The following is a 20,570-nucleotide window of genomic DNA, read 5'->3' as shown; positions in this document are numbered from 1 at the left end:
CCATTAAAGTTGCAACTAGATTAATGTGCACACCTGCCCACAAACCCATTATCATCATTCCAAAATACCCACAAAGCCCTTAAATCAAAACCTAGATTGTTCTTAATTCAAAGACCAAAAAGCCCTTTGATCTCCAAACCTTGACCTAATGCTCTTGTCTACACATGAGGAGGATCCTTGTAAAAAGTTGTAGCATTTAGCATTTTTACTAAATATATTTTTCCTATGATATTAGTTTTTATTCTAGTTCTCTTAATCCTTTTTTTTTGCCTCCACAACAACTTGTCTTATTTTCTGAATTAACTACTTTAAAATATCTTCTTCTTCTTATTCTTTGTAACTTTCTTGTGTATCTTTTAGTCTTATTAGGATTTTAGAGATCATATATTTCTTGTTCCTCTTTGTAACTTTCTTGTGTATCTGTTAGTCTTATTAGGATTTTAGAGATCATATATTTCCTTTTATCTTTCTTGTGCAAAATTTTACTTGATTTTAGAGATTCATATAGGTAAATTCTTCAAGCAATGACAATGGTTGGAACAAAATAAAAATGGAAATGTAGAAGCAGCGGAAGAGGGATTCAAATATTTATTCTTGTTCATTATGTTTGTCATCGTTTGTTTGTGTTCAAGATGATTACTATATAATATCTTATACATATTAAGATTGCACTTTTTATCAGGAGCTGAGCTAGTGGTAATTTAATTATGAATTATTTAAATTTAAATACATTGTCATCAGTTCTAAATATTAATATCACCAAATCCAATAAAAGAATGCATTTGAACTCTCCTATAAACTTTCATTTTTATTCAACCCACTGATTACAAAAGAGAATTTAAAGAAACGATAAAAAGTGCACGAGGATTATTCTACGGACTTTCATACCAATTAGTAAAAAATATAATGTAAATAAAAGATGAAATTGTACTGGTATAATAAACTAATAAAGACTTTAAAATAGCTCCACAATTAGGTACATTGATTTTTGAAATCCACATATCATAGCTCTTATAAGTCATAAAAGTTGAACAATTGTTAAACTATCTTACCTATTACATAAAAACAAAGCTTACTGTTAACAATTACACATTCTAACATTAATTCTTATAGTACTCGTCCAATGTGTTGGAGTCATTGATGTAAGGTTTTCAGCTTGTATCAATACTATATTTTAGATACACACACCCAAACTTAGGGATAAGATCTTATTATAATGAAAGAAAATGAAGCAAGACTTACAATTAGCAATTACAAATTCTAACGTTAATTGTTACAATACTTAGCCAATGTGTTGGAGTCTGGATGTTAGGTTTTCCATTTGTATCAATATTTTAGATACACAAACCCAAGCTTAGGAATAAGCTCTTATTTAAAAGAAAGAAGACAAATCAAGGACCCAATTGAGCTATTCCTTGATGGCCTCCATCATATCATTAAAGCACTGAGTAAAACACTTGGCCAAAGCATCAATATTCACATAACCCTTGGTGCCAATCACTTCCAACCTCAAACTTCCCATGTAGCTCACCACAGTCAAAAGAAGAGTTTGTATAGCAAAACAATTTGTTATGTCAAATAATATCTTCCATAGGAAATAGAGTTTAGAATTATCATATTCCTAACCTAAAAGATGAACTTCAAGTAGCAGATACACACATTCTTACACTAATAATTAGAATAAAAGTGGTAAGCATATATCTGATAAGTATTTGGTGAATAATTTTAAGTTAATTTTTTCTATAATGGCCTCTAAACTACTTACTTGAGGAATCCCTGATACCAAGAAAGAGATGCTCTTAATGGGAATTCGATTGAGTGCTATCTTATCCATGGGGCCGATCATATTTGATAATGCTAATGTTGTGTTTGCGAGAGTGTTATACATGCCAGTAGCAGATGCCTACAAAATTTAATAGCAGAAGCTTTAATTCAACCTAAAATTCTCTCAACCTACAAATGTAATGAAATCAATCTCAGGATAAACCACATACCCGTGGGCCTAGATAACTGAGTAGTTTTCTAGTGATGAAGACTTCGAGTGACATTTTCTTTCTATCTATGATTTGCTTAGCTCTTTGTATGAAGCCTAATGGACTATCTACATTATTTATAGGCATAGGGATTTGTAACATCCCAAAGCAGTTTCCCCATGGTGCTTGACTGCCAAGTTTCATCATTTCTTTTATATCCTACAGAACTCCACAATATAAGCAGGTTTTCTCATATTCCAATTGCAACCAATCAACTAGTAAAATATTTATCAATAGTCATTCATTTGTGCCTGCGTATATAATTTTTTTATTAGTAGATTTGTCTACCTACAGTAAGTAGGTATCAGTCAACAATTTTATTAGAGGAATATATATTAGGAAATTTATAACTTTTTAATGATAATTTTTTATATTTGTTAGAATATTATGTATAGTTATGAGATCTTACTTCAATGATTTCTTTTGAATGTAAAATTTGATTTAGTCATGATATTAATATTAAGTTTCAACATTTCTTTATATTTTATAAAAAATTAAAATAAAATTTAAAAAATCTTACAATCATTGAAAATGACAACTACTCAAATAAAATATTTATCTTATGAAAAAGTACTATTTTTTAAAAGACTATGTATATTTCAATTAAAATTAGACTATAAGTATAAGAGTAATGATTGTTATTATTATAATATATATCTTTCTTATCCATTGAAGATAATTTAATAAGTGTTTGAAACATTGTAATTATTCTAGAGGTATGTTTCTTTGACATATTCCACATGATTTTATTATTTCTCTATTAATTATCAACAATTAATGCATACTGATAATATTTAATTTTAATCAAGAAATGGACTGAATACTATTGTTCATCCCCGATGCTGAAATAATATCATACTACAAAACTCTCATATAAATTTCTTTTCCAAAAAGATGGAGAGATATTGTGGAGTACCTTCAATCCAGACAGTGCTCTTGTGTTCATGAATACAATTCCCGTTACTCTTGACTTCTCCATTTCCTTGCCGACTTTTGCCGCTTCTCCTGCAAAAGAGATGTATTATAATTACTAATTATACGTCATTAGTCAGAATTAATATAGTTAAAATAATGAATATTCATTGCACGCACCATGAGAAAGAGTTGTCTCCAGGTATCGTTGAAATCCAGCGAATATAACGCCCATTACAACATCATTAACCGTCTGCAAGAGTATTTTACCGAAATGAGCCTACCATAATGAAAACAAATGTTTGGAAGGATTAAACATATAGTATAGTGATATAAAATGAGAGTTTTACTCCTCCGACGGAATTCTTTATCTTTTTGACGTCTTCCATGAGGAGGGTTACGGAGGATATGACTTTGGGCAGCATTTCAACACCGGGAGGCCCACGGAAGGGCAACTTGCTATCATCCGTCCATATAATTCTAAGGAAGCTACTTATGAGATCACAAAAAGTGTTCCACAGTACAAGAAGAGGCATGAACAATAGCCTATGGAGCATGAAATACATAAATTCAATGGAAACCCATGATGATGAATAGTATGGAATCCTTTTGCGAGGTGGAGATTTCATGAATGAAGGAAAGTTAACGGGGAGATTGGGATCATCTGCTCTGGTGACACAGTGGAGAAGAAGGGACATGAGGGAAGTGCCATCACCTAAGGAATGGTGCATGTTTATGATTAATGTGGATCTGGCCTTGCTTGTATTGTAGTTGAGAATGTGAAATGCCCACATGGGCCTACACTTGGGAAGAGGGGTTAAATGTATAGTACTGATATACTCTTTCACAAACTCATCATATTCAGTTTGGCCCGGAGGAAACTCTGGAACAATTACATGATCGTCCACGTTTACTTCAGTTTCCACCCAATGCAGAACTCCATGTCTATTCTCAGTCTGCCATTACATCAATAAAAACAATTATTCAACAAATATTTTAGAAGTTAATTGGTTTGAAGAATTTTTTTTGGTTTGGTTAGGATATATTGTAGTTGAACTATAGCTACAATTGTAAAACATTTAACATCAAAATTAATATAGATTCAATATTTATGATCCAATTCGCTTTTTCTTAGAACTCTTGCGGTCCATTTGGGTTTGGAATTTAACCAGAATTGGTAGGAATAAATTCTAAAGAAAAATTAATCTTCAATTTATACGCAGAATTGAAATTTGAGTGTCAGATTTTCTTGTTTTTTCTGTTCCAATTGACAAAACATGTGACAAATTCTAAATATAAAACAAATACAAAATTTGTTAATGCCAGCAGCCAAACTGATAGACTTTTAAAGTATGATTCCATGTGTAAAGAAGAAATATGCACAACTTGAACAGATGAAATCATTCATCAAATATGGGCAGATCAAAAAACAAGTGAACAATACAGCCCTGTAAATAATTCAGTTTAGTTATTTGATCTATTATATTTGAACTATGGTTATGACAAGTATATTAACATAAAAAGTATTCTAGATATTCTAAAACTCACTGATGTATTGCATATAATGTAGCCTAGCTACTTCTTCTCCAAGTGTCTAGTTAGATTCTTGAAGTAGATTCTATTTACTCGTATTTCAAGTATCTAGTTAGATTTCTTGAAATAGATTCTATTTACTCTTATATTTGATCTATTAATAGAAGAAAATGAACATTCTAAATAGAGGCCAGGATAATAATAAAGTGGAGGTTCGAGAATACAAGATGAGTCCTATTAATATTTAAGATCTATTTTATTTGAACTATATTCTATAAAGCATATTATTATAAAAGTATTATGAATATATTAAATTCTACTTAACCCACTGCTTATCCATAGTACTTTTGTTCTTTTAATATATCATGTTTAGATCTTTCAAGTGTAACTGTATCTACCAATTTTTTAACCATGTGATGATATTGGCATTTATTTATTAGGAGGAGCTATTTTTAATATAAAAGAGAGAACCATCACGTGCCGATAAAAATCAAGTCATGACAGAATAGAATTATAAAGTGTTATGTAAAGAAAAGCTACGGACCATCTTTCTACAAAACCGTGGGTTGCTTGGCAGAAGAATACTCTCAATGGCTTGCTTGGCGCTAGAGACATCAAAGGCTTCTTCAAGCTCAAATATGGCCTGGACGCATAATGAAAGTAATGGAGTACAAAATGTCCGACTGAACGGACTCACCGCCTCGTCCTCTGCATTACTGTCTACCAACGATGTTTCCACACTCAGCTCCATCAAACTAAATCTTTTTCCTCAATCAATTTTTATCTATACTTAAATTATGAACGCCACAGTTAACAAAGCTTGATATATAAAGCCTCCACTGACATTTTCTGATCTTCACTTAATGAGTGTTAAATATTGGCGTTGAAAAGAACGACAAATTTGTCAAGTTTTCATTAAGCTCGGTACAACTCAACACCCAATTTCTTCGGCGATTATTGCAAGATAAAAGGCGGATGGAAAGGTCCAAATTAAATTGTTACTCAAGATGGTAAATATGTTGTTGATTACATCTATGAAATGTCCCATTCAACTCTGTAAAGATATCCGTCCCATCGAACTGGCCATCAAATTTCAGCGTAAGTTGATAATGTGCAGTGACTACGTCATACTGATAACCTTTTAGGCGCCATGGATTTTATGAAACATATTTTGAGTTTTATACGAACCAGTATTCATGTAGATTGGTTTCCTTACCTAAATAGTAGCCTACGGTAAATTAGTCAATGAGCCATTTTAAACAAAACTAGATTTGGGTATTAATTGGGATATGCAAATTAAATGTGTTCATAAATGATCGTGGAAATTAAATAAAAAGACAAATTCGTTTAGTTCATTTGATATCAATTCGATTATGACCGATATTAATAAGTGATTTTGTGCATGGTTCTTACAAAATAATATATATTTTTGTGAGAATGAATCATGCACGTTTAAGGATGAATCTTATGTGTGTTATTATATGAACTAAATAAGGGATAAAAATTTATTGAATACCAAAGAGAGCAGAACAACACAAGAAACAAAGAGAACTACAAAGCTTTATCCTGATCCACAAGTTGAATTAGCATCTAAGATAAATCAAGGGAAAGCATCCTGTGATCGATAATGTTCCAATCCGGCCCATGCTCAGAGGCCCATTTAGCCAGACAATCAACCACACCATTCCACTCATGAGGGATATGCATAAAAGACACAAAATCCAAAGAATTGCATAACTGAATGATCTGCTGAATTACTAGAGCCAATTGCCAATCCACATGCACAAGGTTCCTTCTACTCAACAAATTCACAACCACCTGCAAGTCAGTCTCACATATAATTCTTTTCTAGCCATGTTGACAGCATTGTTCCACTGCAACCAAGATAGCCAGGGCTTCCATGAGGTTATTAGTTATGGTAACCCTTGTATATAGAAAAAAAAAAATCGAATATACCAGAATTATCACGCCCAACTCCCCGAATTATTTAGAGGATATGGTATAAAGGAAGGATATTTTTCTTGTTATGAAGTGTGTGATTGAAGTAATTCAAGTGTGATACGTGAAGTATTTGGTAATTGTGAGTAAGCGATCTAAGGGATTATTGGATGCAAATTTGGTGATTTGGTATCGAGATCAAAAGAGGTTTGGTCCAATTAGAGGATGGAGAAGAAGTTATACATTTCTATTATTCTACAAGGAATAATATGAAGATTAGTTGGACAATGAGTTTAGTGATCTTGCTTCTGAAGCCATTTGGATAGTGGGTCCATCTGCCTTCTACAACTCCTAACAGGATTGAACTCTCCTAAAAGGGGTTCAAAGTCTCCTAACAGGGACTGATATATACTGAATGTATTTTATTGGCTCTTAACATGGTCCATCCTCTACCAAAGATCTTTTATATTAGTACATCATTTTGTGGGTACCATCCCCACTAGGGTTTTCCCCAGTTAACATATCTGGTGTTATTGTGTATAAGTATCTTCTTATGTTTGTTGATTATATTTCTCACATGGTCAAGGTTTAATAAGTTTGATAAATGTTATAATAGTTGGATAATTGATTCACGCACCACCCCACCCCCACCCCCACCCCCACCCCCCCTCAGTTATCTTGGTGGACTTTACTTTCTAACACTCTTGGCTTTACAAGATTCTTTATTTGTAACATAATTGGAGCCTTTATATATGTTGCTCCTGCATTTGTACTCAATCTTTTACATAAATAATACAATACTTTGCTCAGTATGGATGTAGCCACATTTGTGGTGATTTGGGATAAACCTTGTGTTGTATTTTCTCTTTTCTATTCATTCATTTCATTTGTTGTTTTTTCTTTTCACAATTCAATCCTTTCAATGTGTCTACATAGTAAATTCCCCTTCCATTATAATAATAAGAGACTATTAAACAACAAAATACAATATGCAACTTTAACTATTTTTTTTAAAAATGGATGGTAATATATGATGCAATTAATATAGAACTAAATTTGGACATATATAGAATTTGTAAATATTGATCAAGTAGATTTGTGTCATGGACATTAATGTATAGCATGGACAACCTCATAATGTATGGTTGTTACATCATAATGTAAAATAATAAGAAAAATTATAAGAAAAATTTTCATGTGGTCTAAGCTAGAATCTTATGAATCTAAAAATAAAAAATGTTGTGTAAGGTTAAACACGCTCCTACATGCGCTTAAAAAATAATATAATCACAATATATTTAAGACATGCCAAAATAACGAACCAACAACCAAACAACTATTCAAAACAAAAAATTAAATTAAAAAAGAAAGATAGAGTAGTAGAGAAGTTGTAATGAGAAACATTTTGAAAAAAAATTCCACATCAACAATATACACAAGACACAGACAATCAACTAAGTCAAATGTTGATTCCATAAATTAACCAAATAAAATTCATTTTTATTAAAAAAATAATATGAAAATGTTATGGGATTTGACCAGATTGTTGAATAAAAAATGGTACACAGGTCCAAAACAAGGAAAGGGTGCCCACCAAACTAATCACTACCAGCTTTGGCCCTAATTTCCAACATTAATATTCAATGGAAGGGCATATTTTGTGAAATTGGTGTTTTTTTAAAAAAAAATTCCCAACACTGGTGAACATCTAACTACTTATCTTGTAAACCATCAAAATTATGACAATAATAGGCTATCACTAAAAAAAAAGACAAAACCCAAATCATTTTCACCCGAGATCGCATGCAAAAGGTATGATTCTCATTCGAGCATGAAAATATGAGTACCATTGAAGGTTGTAAACCCATCAGCAACACTACCTAGGTAAGGATATGTATTGCTTCAAGTTTATGTGATTTGAAAATGAAATTTCTTGAAATGTTATTTATGTGATTTGAAACTGAAATTGTTTGAACCTGATTTATGTGATTTTAAAATAAAAATTCTTAGCTTGAAACCTAATTTTATTTAAAAATAAAACTACTTGGAACAGCAAAAAATGTGTAGAAACACCATCAATTATGCCCTAAGAATACTGTAGCCCTTGTTGCAATTGAGTAGCACAATTTGTAGCACCAATCTTTTTAGGATGACTTCATTCAGCACTAAGTTTTAGTAAAAATGTAACCACCTGGCTCAACTATACAACATGCCTATTCCCATAGCATTTATATATTCATTTATTATATCTACACGCTGACCATGATTATGATTTTTTTTATTCTAGTTTGTGGGATGTTGATTTATAAAGCTAGATGGGATTTGATGAGAAATAGTTGGGATTTTTCCAAGGTGGGTAAGAATATAAACAGTCAAAAATGACCAGGAACTAAACAATGCAGTTCCTTGTTGTTCATGGTTTTGATCTAGTGTTCTCACTGTAGGCTCTTTGCTCTCTCCTCTTTATATACAATGGGCAATCAAAATAATCCTTTATCAATCTTAGCTACAGCCCCAAAAACTCCTTTTTATTCCCCTGCAACCTAATTTTACATTCACTTACTTTCTATCATTACTGACAATACACATATTCACACACACATGCATTCTCTCTATAAGGATTTTGAGATACATCATAAGAGGAGGTTTTAATAGCCCCCCCACAAAACTAAAACCTCTTCTCCCCCTCTTGTAATGATAATGATATATAGACATACTCTTCTAACACCAAGAAAATTTATGCCTCTCCACACATCCCATCCCATTCCATTTTCCCACCATGGCTAACACCCATATAAGAAGTCAATACATCTCCCCACAACCCACATATCAGATTTTGCAAAAGGCTAAGTGAGCATTTGGAAAATTGGATAAGGCTTCCTTAACCTATATAGTGGAGTTCAATTGAAATAACCTATTTTCTTTCTTGTGTTTTTGTCGAAAGATTGGGAAGAGAATTCAATAATGGAGGATCCTAACTTTGGTTGTAGTCATGATAAGGGTGATGCACCCCTACCTCCAAGATTTAGGTTCCATCCCATTGATTAAGAGCTCATATCACATTATCTCATTAGAAAGGTTTTAGATAGAAGTTTCATAGTTTTATTTTAGGTTTCTTTGTAATATGCATATACATGTATATGGATGTGTGTGTGTGTGTGTGTGTGTATGTACATGTACATATATAATATGCATATACATGTATATGGATATGTATGTGTGTGTGTGTGTACATGTACATATATATATATATACACATATAGATATACATATGAATATGCATATATATATTTACATATACATACATACATACATATATATATAGATATAGATATAGATACACACACACACACACACACACACACACACACACATATTTACATATATACATACATATACATACATATACATACGTATATATGTCTATTGTTAAAAATAATTGATCAATTATATATTGTCTTTGATGTAAAAAAAAATGGCATACATTCACCAATCAATGTTTGTCGAGCTCACTCAGGTAATGAAGATAGTTCTTTGTGTCTTCTGAGCATTTTAGTGTTTGCCAAGTTTAGATGGTAGTGTCTACTAAGTTCACTCGGGAGATAAAGGAAAGTTGGAAGGTAACAAGTGTTAACTGAGCTCACTCAGTTACCAAAGAGAATTTGCAAAAGATAGTGTCTACCGAGTTCACTCAGGAGACAAAGAAAAGTTGGTATGAAAACTAGTGTTAACTGAGATCACTTGGTTAATGAAGAAAAATCTATTTTGGTTAGTGTCTACCAAGCAGGGTCGGCTAACAAAGGATTTTCTTATTTTGGCATATTGAGTTTAATAGATTTATTTGATGGTTTTAGCCAACTGAGGAGATGAATATAAATTGTTTTAAGTTTTATTCAATTTGTCTTGACAATGTATAAGATATAAATATAAGGTCAAGTTGTGGAATTGAGGTGGAACAAGTGTGTGAAGAAAAGAAGATGCTTAGAGGAAGTGAATTGGAAGGATAAGCATAATATCCTTGTGGAGCTACAAAGATACATTTGATCAAGAAGGATAGATGAAAGTATTCAAGCCAAAATTGAGATTTGAAATCAGCAAAGATTAGTTTTCATCAGAAATCAAGCCATATCATTGTTACTCTCTAACCATTGTAGCAGTGAACTAAATCTCTTAACAGAGTTGGCTTAACAGTTATTTGTAAATTCTCTAACAAGGTGGTATATCTACTTGAAGTTTCTTGAAGATATCTAACAAGACCACTCCTAACAAGGTGATTAAATCCTTTAATAGGGTCACACCTAACAATGTGTTTTGTAATCTTTAACAGGGTTGGCTCCTAACAAGACTCACTTTAGAAGAGTGAAAAATAGTAACTAGTTGTAATTGGTGGTTTTTCCCAAATTGGGTTTTCACATTAAATCTTGGTGTCACTTGTGTTCATGTTATTTCTTTTACGTGTATGCAATTAAATTAATTAATGTTAATCACATTAAACATAAAGATCTAAATGCTTAGTAGTTATTGAGTTATAATTGATTTTCAGTGCTTGTCAAGTTACAACATTTGCTAGTGTAAATCAAGTGCCTGTGTGTTTTTCAAATTATAGCAAAATATAATTTTATCAGAGTTAATGTTTTGAGTTATGTTGACATCTAAGTGATTTGGGATTTATTTTTGCAGTAAGTAATTCACCCCTCCCCTCTCAGTTACTCCTCTTATATTTTCAACAATTGCTATCATAACTTTTGGTGCTTGTAGAGAAGGTTTCAAGGACCTAAGCTAAATATTAGGATGTCTTACAGAAGAGAGATTCCCAAGTTGAACAAAGATAACTTTGTAGCATGGTAGGAACTTATGAAGCTGCATTTGGCAACCATCGGTGATTCAAGTTTGAAATATCTAAAAAATCAATACAAGGCTCCTACTGGAACATTGACAGTAGAAGAAATTGCTGAAAAAAAAAATCATAACATCATGATGATTGGCATTGATTCTTCACTTAACTATGTTGAATTTGATGAGGTCAAAGGTTGTGGTACTGCTTATGAAATGTGGGTCAAATTAAAAGATTTTTATGGAGGTGATGACAATGTAAGGAGAGCCAAAGTAGAAAGTCTTAGACGCTATTTTGATCAGATGAAAATGAGAGAGGATGAAAACATTGCAAAATATGTTGAAAGAATCAAAGCCAGTGTAAGTGCAATCAAAGCCTCTAGAGGAGACATTGATGATAAAATAGTTGTAAGCAAGGTACTCATAACCCTTCTTCATATGTATGAAATTAGAGTATTTTCTATTTAAGAGATGAGATGTGATCAAAATAATAAGATAAATCTAGATGCTCTAGTGGGAAGATTGACAACCTTTGATTTGGATAACTATGATAACTATGTTCCTAGTTCCAAAGGCATTGAGTCTGCATTTGAAGCCAAGCTTTCACTCAAGAAGAAAGGTCGTAAATCAAAGGGAAAACAATCTAAAAGTGAAGAAGAGGAAGAAAGTTCTAATGGTGATCTTGAAGTTATTGAAGCCCTACTTGCAAGGAAATACCCCAAAGGAAAAGGAAAGTACAAAGGTAAAATTCCTCTAATCTATTTTTCTTGTGAAGAAGTTGATCACATTGTTACAAGGTGTCCAAACAGAGAAAGCAAAGATGAAAAGAAAGGCAAAATATACAAAGGCAAGAAGGAATTCAAAAGCTACAAGGACTACAAGGATAAAGGTAAGAAGTCATGTTTTATGGCTAAAGATTCTGATAGTAGTGGAAACAATGAAATGGTCTATATTGTTGTAAAAGATGAATCAAATGATGAGTCAGATAAGATAGCACTTATTTATCATATTAGCAAGAATGATGCATGGATTATTGATAGTGGTTGTTCTCACCATATGACTAATGATAAATCAAAGTTTGAACATATGGAACACTATAATGGTGGAAGTGTTAGATTTAGAAATAATGAACCTTGTTGCATAAAAGGAAAAGGTTTCATTTCACTAACCAATAAACTCAGACGTAACTTATTTTACCTATGTCTTGTAATCAAACAAAAGGTAACTTATTCTACCTAGATCTCAGTGAAAGTTCATGTTTCATTGCTCAAGTAGAAGAAAGTTGGTTATGGCATAAAAGGTTGTGTCATGTGAACTTTGATAACCTGGTCAAGATATGCAAAAACAAAAGAGTAAGAGGTATTCCTAGTCTAAGAAAGCCTGATATGGATTTGTGCAAAAATTGTCAAATTGGAAAGATGGGAAAGACTAGTTTCAAAAGAAAAAATTGTCATTCAGAAGAAGTCTTGGAGCTAGTTTATATAGACCTCTATGGACCTATTGGCATAGAGAGCTACAATGGAGATAAGTATTTCATTTTATTTGTTGATGATTATTCTAGAATAATGATTGTAATGTATTTGAAAGATAAGTCTGAATCTTTTCAAAAGTTCAAGTGGTACCTGGCTAGAGTTGAGAAAGAGACAGGAAAGAAATTAAAATGTCTAAGGTCAAATAAAGGAGGTGAATTCATCTCAAATGAATTCAATAAATTATGCACTGAAAGAGGTATCAAAAGACAAGTATCAGCCCTTGGAACACCTCAGCAGGATGGTATAGCAGAAAGAAGGAATGGATCTATCATGGATTGTGTAAGAACCCTGATGATAGAAAAGAATGTTGCAACCAAATACTAGAAGGAAGAAATTAGTACAACAATTCATACCTTAAATAGAGTACAGCTGAAGAAAGACTCAAATCAAACACCTTATGAACATGGTTATAAACCCAATGTAAGTTACCTAAAGGTATTTGGTAGCAAATGTTATATCTTGAAGGAGTCTAGGAAAGGTAAATTTGATGTCAAAAGTGATGAAGGCATATTCCTAGGGTACTCCTGTAGAAGTAAAGCATATAAGTGTTTGAATATGACTACTCATAAAATCATAGAAAGTGCACATGTGAAGATTGAAGAGTTTGTAGAAAAGAGTGAAGAATAGAGCAACACAAAACCTAAAGATTATAGAGGGTTTTTTTACTTTGAACCTAATACATTGCCTAATCCAATTTGAAGTTAGTAGACTTCACCTCCCAAGTCCCCAAAATCTCTAGAAGCACTTGAATTGCAGCCAATACAACCCGAGTCACAATCTGAAGGACTTGAGTCATAGTCAAAGGCTACCGAGTTGCAGCCAATGCAACTCGAGTCAGAATCTGAAGGACCAAAATCACAGAAAGTGAGACCCAAGGATGATGCAAAAGATCATGGTGAGGCAAGTGGAACAAGCTCAAACTCCAAAGTACCTACTAGAAAGATATGTCAGAAGGCACCATGCACCCAAGTAAAACATTGGAGACAAATTAGAAGGTACAATAATAAGAAACAAACTGAAAGGTACATGTTTTCTTACTGAATTTGAGCCTAGAAATATTTAAAATGATTTGGATAATGAAATTTGGATTGAAGCAATGAATGAAGAGATTGAATAGATTAAAAGGAATAAAAGTTAGACTCTTGTTCCTAGACCCAAGGATAAAAATGTAATTGGCACAAAGTGGGTATTTAGAAACAAGTTGAATGAAGATGGAGAAGTTTTAAGAAACAAAGCAAGGTTAGTTTGCAAAGGTTATTCTCAAGAGGAAGGTATTGACTATGGTGAAACTTTTTCTTCGGATGCAAGATTAGAAGGTATTAGGACTTTACTTGCATGTGCAGTACATAAAGGTTTTTAAATGTATCAGATGGATGTAAAATCTACATTCTTGAATGGAATTATAGAAGAGGAAGTCTACATAGAGCAACCTAAAGGTTTTGTAGATCCTAGCGAAAAGGATATGGTCTATAAACTGTACAAAGCATTATATGGTCTCAAACAAGCTCCCAAAGCTTGGTATGAAAGATTTCATAGTTATTTGATGAAGATTGGTTTTCAAAGGACAAATGATAATAGTAGTCTATACATCAAAGAAGGACCAGAGAAGGAGATATTACTAGCAAAAAATTTTGTGGATCTAATATATTGTTTACTGGTTATGATGACGTAGGTAAATATTTTTCTAAAGAAATGAGCAAGGAATTTGAGATGTCAGTGTTTGAAGAAATCAATTATTTGTTGCCCAACAGATTTAATAGAAGAAAGATGGTATCTACATTACTCAATCTAAGTATATAAAGGAGATACTAAAGAAATTTGGAATGGAGGATTCAAGACCAATTGGAACACCTATGTCTACTAGACATAAGCTTTCCAAAATGATGATTCCAAGGAGGTAGATCAAACCACATACAAATCTATGATTGGAAAACTATAGTATGTTGTGCATACTAGGCCTAACATTGCTCTTGGAGTTGGTATGGTGGCAAAATTTTCAGCTAATCCCAAAGAAAATCATATGATGGCAATCAAGAGAATCATGAGGTATCTAAAGGGTACTAAAGATTATGGTCTATAATACAAGAAAGGATGCAACTTATATTTAAAAGCCTTCAATGATGTTAATTGGGAAGGAAGAATTGATGGCAGGAAGAGCACCAGTGGTGGGGCATTCTTTTTTGGTAAAATACTAGTCTCTTCAACAAGCAAAAAGTAGAATTGCATCTCTCGGTCAACAGTAGAGGAAGAATATGTTGTAGCAGAAGTCAATTGTTCTAATATTGTTTGGTTCAAGCAACTATTGGCAAGTATGAAGGTAGAAATCAAGGATCCAGTGGTTATCTTCAATGATAATACTAGTGCAATCAACATATCAAAGAATCCTATGATGCATACCAAGACCAAACACATTGTAATAAAATATCACTTTCTGAGAGAATTGGTGCAAGACAAGGAAGTAAGGTTGGAATATGTGAAAAATAAAGAATAGATTATAGACATATTCACAAAGCCATTACCTAAGGATGAATTTTTGTATCTAAGAGGTAAGCTAGGGGTCATTCCTCTATTTGAAGTTCACTAAATAACATTTAGTGATGCATCAACCAAAGCATGTTGAAGATCAGTCCAGTTGATGTAGTAATGAAAGGGCAGATTGCATATGAATCAATACTTAAGGTACATTGGAAACTACATTTTTCATGGTCTTTGGCATAGGATGTCAAAGAGGGAGAGAGTTTTGATGTCATAATTCTATGAAGATTTTGATAGGAGAGAGTTTTGATGTCATATGAAGATGTCAAACAAGGAGAAAAGTTGAAGTTGTTTGAAGAACTTGGTCTGATATCAAAGAGAGAGAGTTTGTTGATAGAGGGAGAAGACTAAAGTCAAAGGGAGTTCACACTGACAGAGGGAGTTCTAATGGATGAGAATCAAAATGAAACTAAGGATATTTTTCTTACTTTATTTTTCTCTATAATTTCATTGTATTATGACATGTTGTGTTGCCATCAATGCCAAAAAGGGAGATTATTGAAAATAATTGATCAAGTGTGTATTGTCTTTAATGTTACACAAAATGTCATACATTCACTAGTCAGTGTCTATCAAGCTCACTCACATGATGAAGATAGTTCTCTGTGTCTACCAAGCATTCTAGTGTTTGTCAAGTTCAGATGGTTGTGTCTACCAAGTTCACTTGAGAGACAAAGGAAATTTGGAAGGTAACCAGTATTGACTGAGCTCACTCAGTTACCAGAGAGAATTTATAGAAGACAGTGTCTACTAAGTTCAATCGAGAGATAAATAAAAGTTGACATGAAAACTAGTGTTAACCAAGCTCACTTGGTTAATGAAGGAAAATCTATTTTGGTTAGTGTCTACCGAGAAGGGTCGGCTAACAAAGGATTTTCTTATTTTGGCATATTGAGTTTAATGGATTTATTTGATGGTTTTAGCCGACTGAGGAGATGAATATAAATTGTTTTAAGTTGTATTTAAACTGACTTGATAATGTGTAAAATATAAATATAAGGTCAATTTCAGGAATTGAGGTAGAATAAGTGTGTGAAGAAAAGAAGATGCTTAGAGGAAGTGAATTGGAAGGATAAGCATAATATCCTTGTGGAGCTGTAAAGATACATTTGATCAAGAAGGATCAAGTATTCAAGCTAGAATTGAGATCTAAAATCAAAAAAGATAAGTTTGCATCAGCAATCAAGTCATATTATTGTTACTCTCTAACCATTATAGTAGTGAACTAAATCTCTTAACAAATTTGGCTTAAAAATTATTTGTAAATCCTCTAACAAGGTGGCATTTCTACTTGAAGTTTCTTGAAGACCTCTAACAAGGCCACTCCTAATAGGGTGATTAAATACTTTAACAAGGACACATCTAACAATGTGTTTTGTAACCTTTAACAGGGTTGGCTCCTAATAGGGCTCACTTCAAATGAGTGAAAAATAGTAACTAGTTACAATTGGTGGTTTTTCCCAAATTGGGTTTCCACGTTAAATCTTGGTGTCACTTGTGTTCATGATATTTCTTTTATGTGTATGCAACTAAGATAATTAATCTTAATCACATTAAACATCTAAACATCTAAATGCTTAGTAGTTACTGAGTTAAACATTTGCTAGTGTAAATCGAGTGCCTAAGTGTTTCTCGAGTTATAGTAGAATACAATTTTTTCAGAGTTGATGTTTTAAGTTGTGTTAACCATTTTGCGCCCCCCCCTCCTCTCCACACTAAACTTTGAATTTTAGGGTGGCAGACATGTCCAATGGTGAAGTTTGACTTATTGAAAATTAAATTTCCATGCAAGTCTAATTAATATGTAAGCTTTGACCTTTTTATATCCCTAAGTCTTAACCATACCCTTCATATTTTATGTTATATGGTGAGAAATCCAAGTCGTGATCTTGTAAAAGTTTCCTTGTTCACATAGTCAAAAAGGGTTAAGAGATAACTATGGTAAGTGTCATGAAGCTGTAAAACCCTTTGTTCACATTATTGTGGAGTTAAATGCCAAACCCTAGTTGCATGTTACGAGGATGTGAGCATCAAACACCTATCTTGCAAGTCCTTTTCTGGTTCTAGGCAATGAAAGATAATGCATCTTCTTGACAATCAAATCTTAGAGGATCTATGGTTGTTTCTTTGTCATTATGGAAAGATGAAAGAGTTTTAATCTATGTGACATAATGAAAAAGAGACACCTATCCTAATGGGCCGATCTAATTCTATAATGCAAATTTTTTCTCCCAACCATCAAATGATGGAAGTCTAGGGTTGTCACTTTCTTGCATTTTCAAGATGCATGGCATTTAACCAAAGCAATAATACAACGAGTTGACATGTGTCGCAACGGGCCTTGTTCATAATACGAAGTATCAAAAAGGAGTGTTGACTATGTAAGTTTCTAGCTAGCATGTTTTCATTGGTTATCAACATGAGAAAGGTATGCATTTTCTTAATTGTCAAATCTGGGAAGATCAATGATTTTTGTATTCTCGCATTTTTAAGTTGCAAGGTTTTTAACCAAAGTGAGAATACAACGTAAGGACACATGTCCCAGCAGGCCCATCATAGTTCATAATATGTTTGTTTTGTTCCACCATAAGATTGAGGACAACTCGAAGGTTGTCATTATGTTGCTAGCCAGAGTTGCAAGGTTATTAAGCATAGTGAGATAGTGACAATGCAATACATGTCTATGTGGGCCTGATCTTTCAATTCCTATTGTCATAGCATCGCAAGAGCAAGTTTCTAAGGGTTAATTCATCAAATTAAGGTTAACTCACTCAATCGACATGCATTCTACCAAAAAGGAAAACAAAGAAAGTCTCTGATCTTAACGATGTGTTGTTGTTCAAGGGATCATAGAGGAAAATGTTGAGAGCTATGACCTTACAAGGTAGGGTGTTAGTAGGACATTGTGGTGTCATAGCATCAAGCAATCATAGGATTGTAAGAACATGAATGCTAAGATGTTGAAGGGTTTTGATGCTAATTTAAACAGTAGATCATAAGATCTTAGGGGTGATTTTCTAGTCTCCCAAAGCTACGAGCAAGGTTGATTGTATCATCATATGATGGTGAGATCATAGGGGGCATGAAGAGGTAAAGGGTCATTTTTGAAGTAGTCATCCATCAAATGAAGAGGTAAAAGTTGAATCAAGGTTTTCATCGTGAAATCATGGAGCAAGGAATGCAATCTTTCAATCTTATGACAAGGCTTTTGTTTGTGATATTGCAAGGGTAAAATATGAGACTATTGAAGACATGACAAGGGTTAGCTGATCACAATCATAGGATCATGAGGATTAAAGTTGATGCTGTTGATGTTATGATAGACTATGATTGTGAGATTGTAAGGTCAAAATTTACCATGCTCTTAACATTGTAAAGGAAGATTGATGGTCCCATGACCCTTTGCCAAGGGTGTTTTCATGTGGTCATGATATCGTGAGATCATAAAGCAAGAGAGAAAGGGACTGTGACCATATGACAAATAGTAGATTGTAAGATCTCACGGGTAGGTTCAGTGCTTTATAAAGCTATGAAGTTGTGGTGTATCATAAGATCGTGAAGGATGAAGGATGACTTGATGTCATGATAAGTTGTGATCATAAGATTGTAGAGATTATAAAAGGCACCTTCGACTATGAGATATGTTGACAATTGTAGGATTGTAGAACTAAGATTCTAGGCTGAAGATGATACGAGGGATTGACTTCATTGATAATCGCAAGATCGTAGGTCCTTGAGTTAACCAAAAGGGGTGTTCTTCTTTTTTGAGCTAGAAAATATTAAGGGTATTCAACCAATGAAATATCAAGAAAGGTACAAGGTGGAGGTTGAATATGTTTAACTTGCTAATATATCTAATTTAGCATGTCAAGAAGGAAGCAAGTAGCTCTTTAATGATGAATAGATCTTTTTAATCATCTACAACTACCTTTTTATGATCTCCATGCTTAGTAGATGTAAAGGGCATTCCTCTCACTGCCTGGTTATCCATCTACCTAGCCAAAATGATAATGACTATCATTTTTGTCTTCTTTGGGCTCTGTTTGATAAAAGATATATTTTTCTGCATATAGATGTGTACCAAGATCAGATTTTCCCAAATTTTTAGTAATTTTTCCCTACAACTTTAATGGCAGTAGTTGAGCTAAGCCTTAGGGTAGAAGCTATCTCAGCTATGCTTGAACTATAAAAGCAAGTTTTGTGACTCTTCCAAGGGTTGGTCAATTTTCTCTAATTCTATAGCAGTGGTATTATATGCTCTATTACTCTAATTTCCTTTTTCTATGAATGAATGTAATTCTCTGTTGTACCTTATTCTCTCATCAATATTAATGCAAAACCTTCTTGCCTCTGTTGATGTTTTGTTTTCATTCTTCAACCTGCATTATAGTATTTGCTTTTGCTTCTTGGATGTTATAGAGTGAAGTTCCTTCCTTGTAGCATCTCATTTGGTTGCTAATCTACATGTGATTGTTGAGTTAATGCAAATGTTGAATCAATGTATCTTGAGATTATATTGATGAATAGTGCATTGCAAGGAAGAGATAAGGTTGAACAAACTATTTTGGTGTATCAACCTTTTAGATTAGATTAGATAATTTTCTTTCATGCATTTCTTCAACCTTTTCCCTTCAAGAAAGTAGTTAGATGCACCCTGATAGTAAGGAAGTTGGCCTTCTCTAGAGACTCAATCTCATTATTCAATTCCCACAACTTGGAAATTGTTTCCATGTTTCACAAGGTTTCCTTTAGGTAAGACTTTAGGCAAGGGTGCAAGTTTTTGTGACAACAGTTTTTGGCACATCTAGTGGGACTCATATTGAAGCATTCTTCAGTCTATTGGTTTAGTGATGTCAAAGAAGAGAAATTCAAATACATGCTGAGAAGATAGTGTTCCTCTTAGTATTCCAAGCCTTCAAGAGGCTCGTTTTACAAGTACTTGGCAACTCTATTCTACTTTACATTCTGGTTTCTAGACCAAAGTTGTTGTGATTCGTGCCTAAAGCTCATATAAGGGAATCTTCTAGAGGTAACTTTCAGTATACTAATCTTTCATTTTCAAGTCCTAGAAGAAAAAAGAATAGACTCTCTCTATCACCAATTAGGAGTACAAAAGAAATACATACAACTGCAAGATCTCTCTCTACTCCTACTATTGATTGATCACAACCTAGGGTGTCATCTTTCCATTTAAACATATCACTATTTCATATGGCCCTCCCTAGAGCCCATGCTTTTTTCACCTTCAATAGTG

At 33.1% G+C, this 20,570-nt stretch overlaps 1 protein-coding gene across 1 annotated transcript; it reads right to left on the bottom strand.

Moving 5' to 3' along the window:
* Nucleotides 1-1,408: 1,408 nt before the first annotated feature.
* LOC149536896 (wax ester synthase/diacylglycerol acyltransferase 11-like) lies at nt 1,409-5,229 on the bottom strand. The gene is made up of 7 exons (XM_089806366.1): nt 5,023-5,229; nt 3,296-3,901; nt 3,126-3,198; nt 2,950-3,038; nt 1,995-2,192; nt 1,770-1,903; nt 1,409-1,553 (listed from the first exon to the last, which is right to left on the bottom strand). The coding sequence occupies exons 1-7, from the start codon at nt 5,227-5,229 to the stop codon at nt 1,409-1,411; spliced, it is 1,452 nt and encodes a 483-aa protein (XP_089662492.1).
* Nucleotides 5,230-20,570: the final 15,341 nt, after the last annotated feature.

The sequence above is a fragment of the Cupressus sempervirens genome, chromosome 10 (assembly GCF_028749045.1).
Source record: "Cupressus sempervirens isolate cs-2001-9-10 chromosome 10, ASM2874904v1, whole genome shotgun sequence".
Classification (NCBI taxonomy): Eukaryota; Viridiplantae; Streptophyta; class Pinopsida; order Cupressales; family Cupressaceae; genus Cupressus; species Cupressus sempervirens.
The sequence above is the reverse complement of the archived record's forward strand: the minus strand, read 5'-3'. Positions and strand labels throughout refer to the sequence as shown.

Coding starts and splice junctions, on each gene's coding strand:
- LOC149536896 (XM_089806366.1), bottom strand. CDS start 5,229: ATGGAGCTGAGTGTGGAAACATCGTTGGTAGACAGTAATGCAGAGGAC. Junction 3,199..3,295: donor TAAAGAATTCCGTCGGAGGA/GTAAAACTCTCA, acceptor ATACTCTTGCAG/ACGGTTAATGATGTTGTAAT. Junction 1,904..1,994: donor TCAGTTATCTAGGCCCACGG/GTATGTGGTTTA, acceptor TAAATTTTGTAG/GCATCTGCTACTGGCATGTA.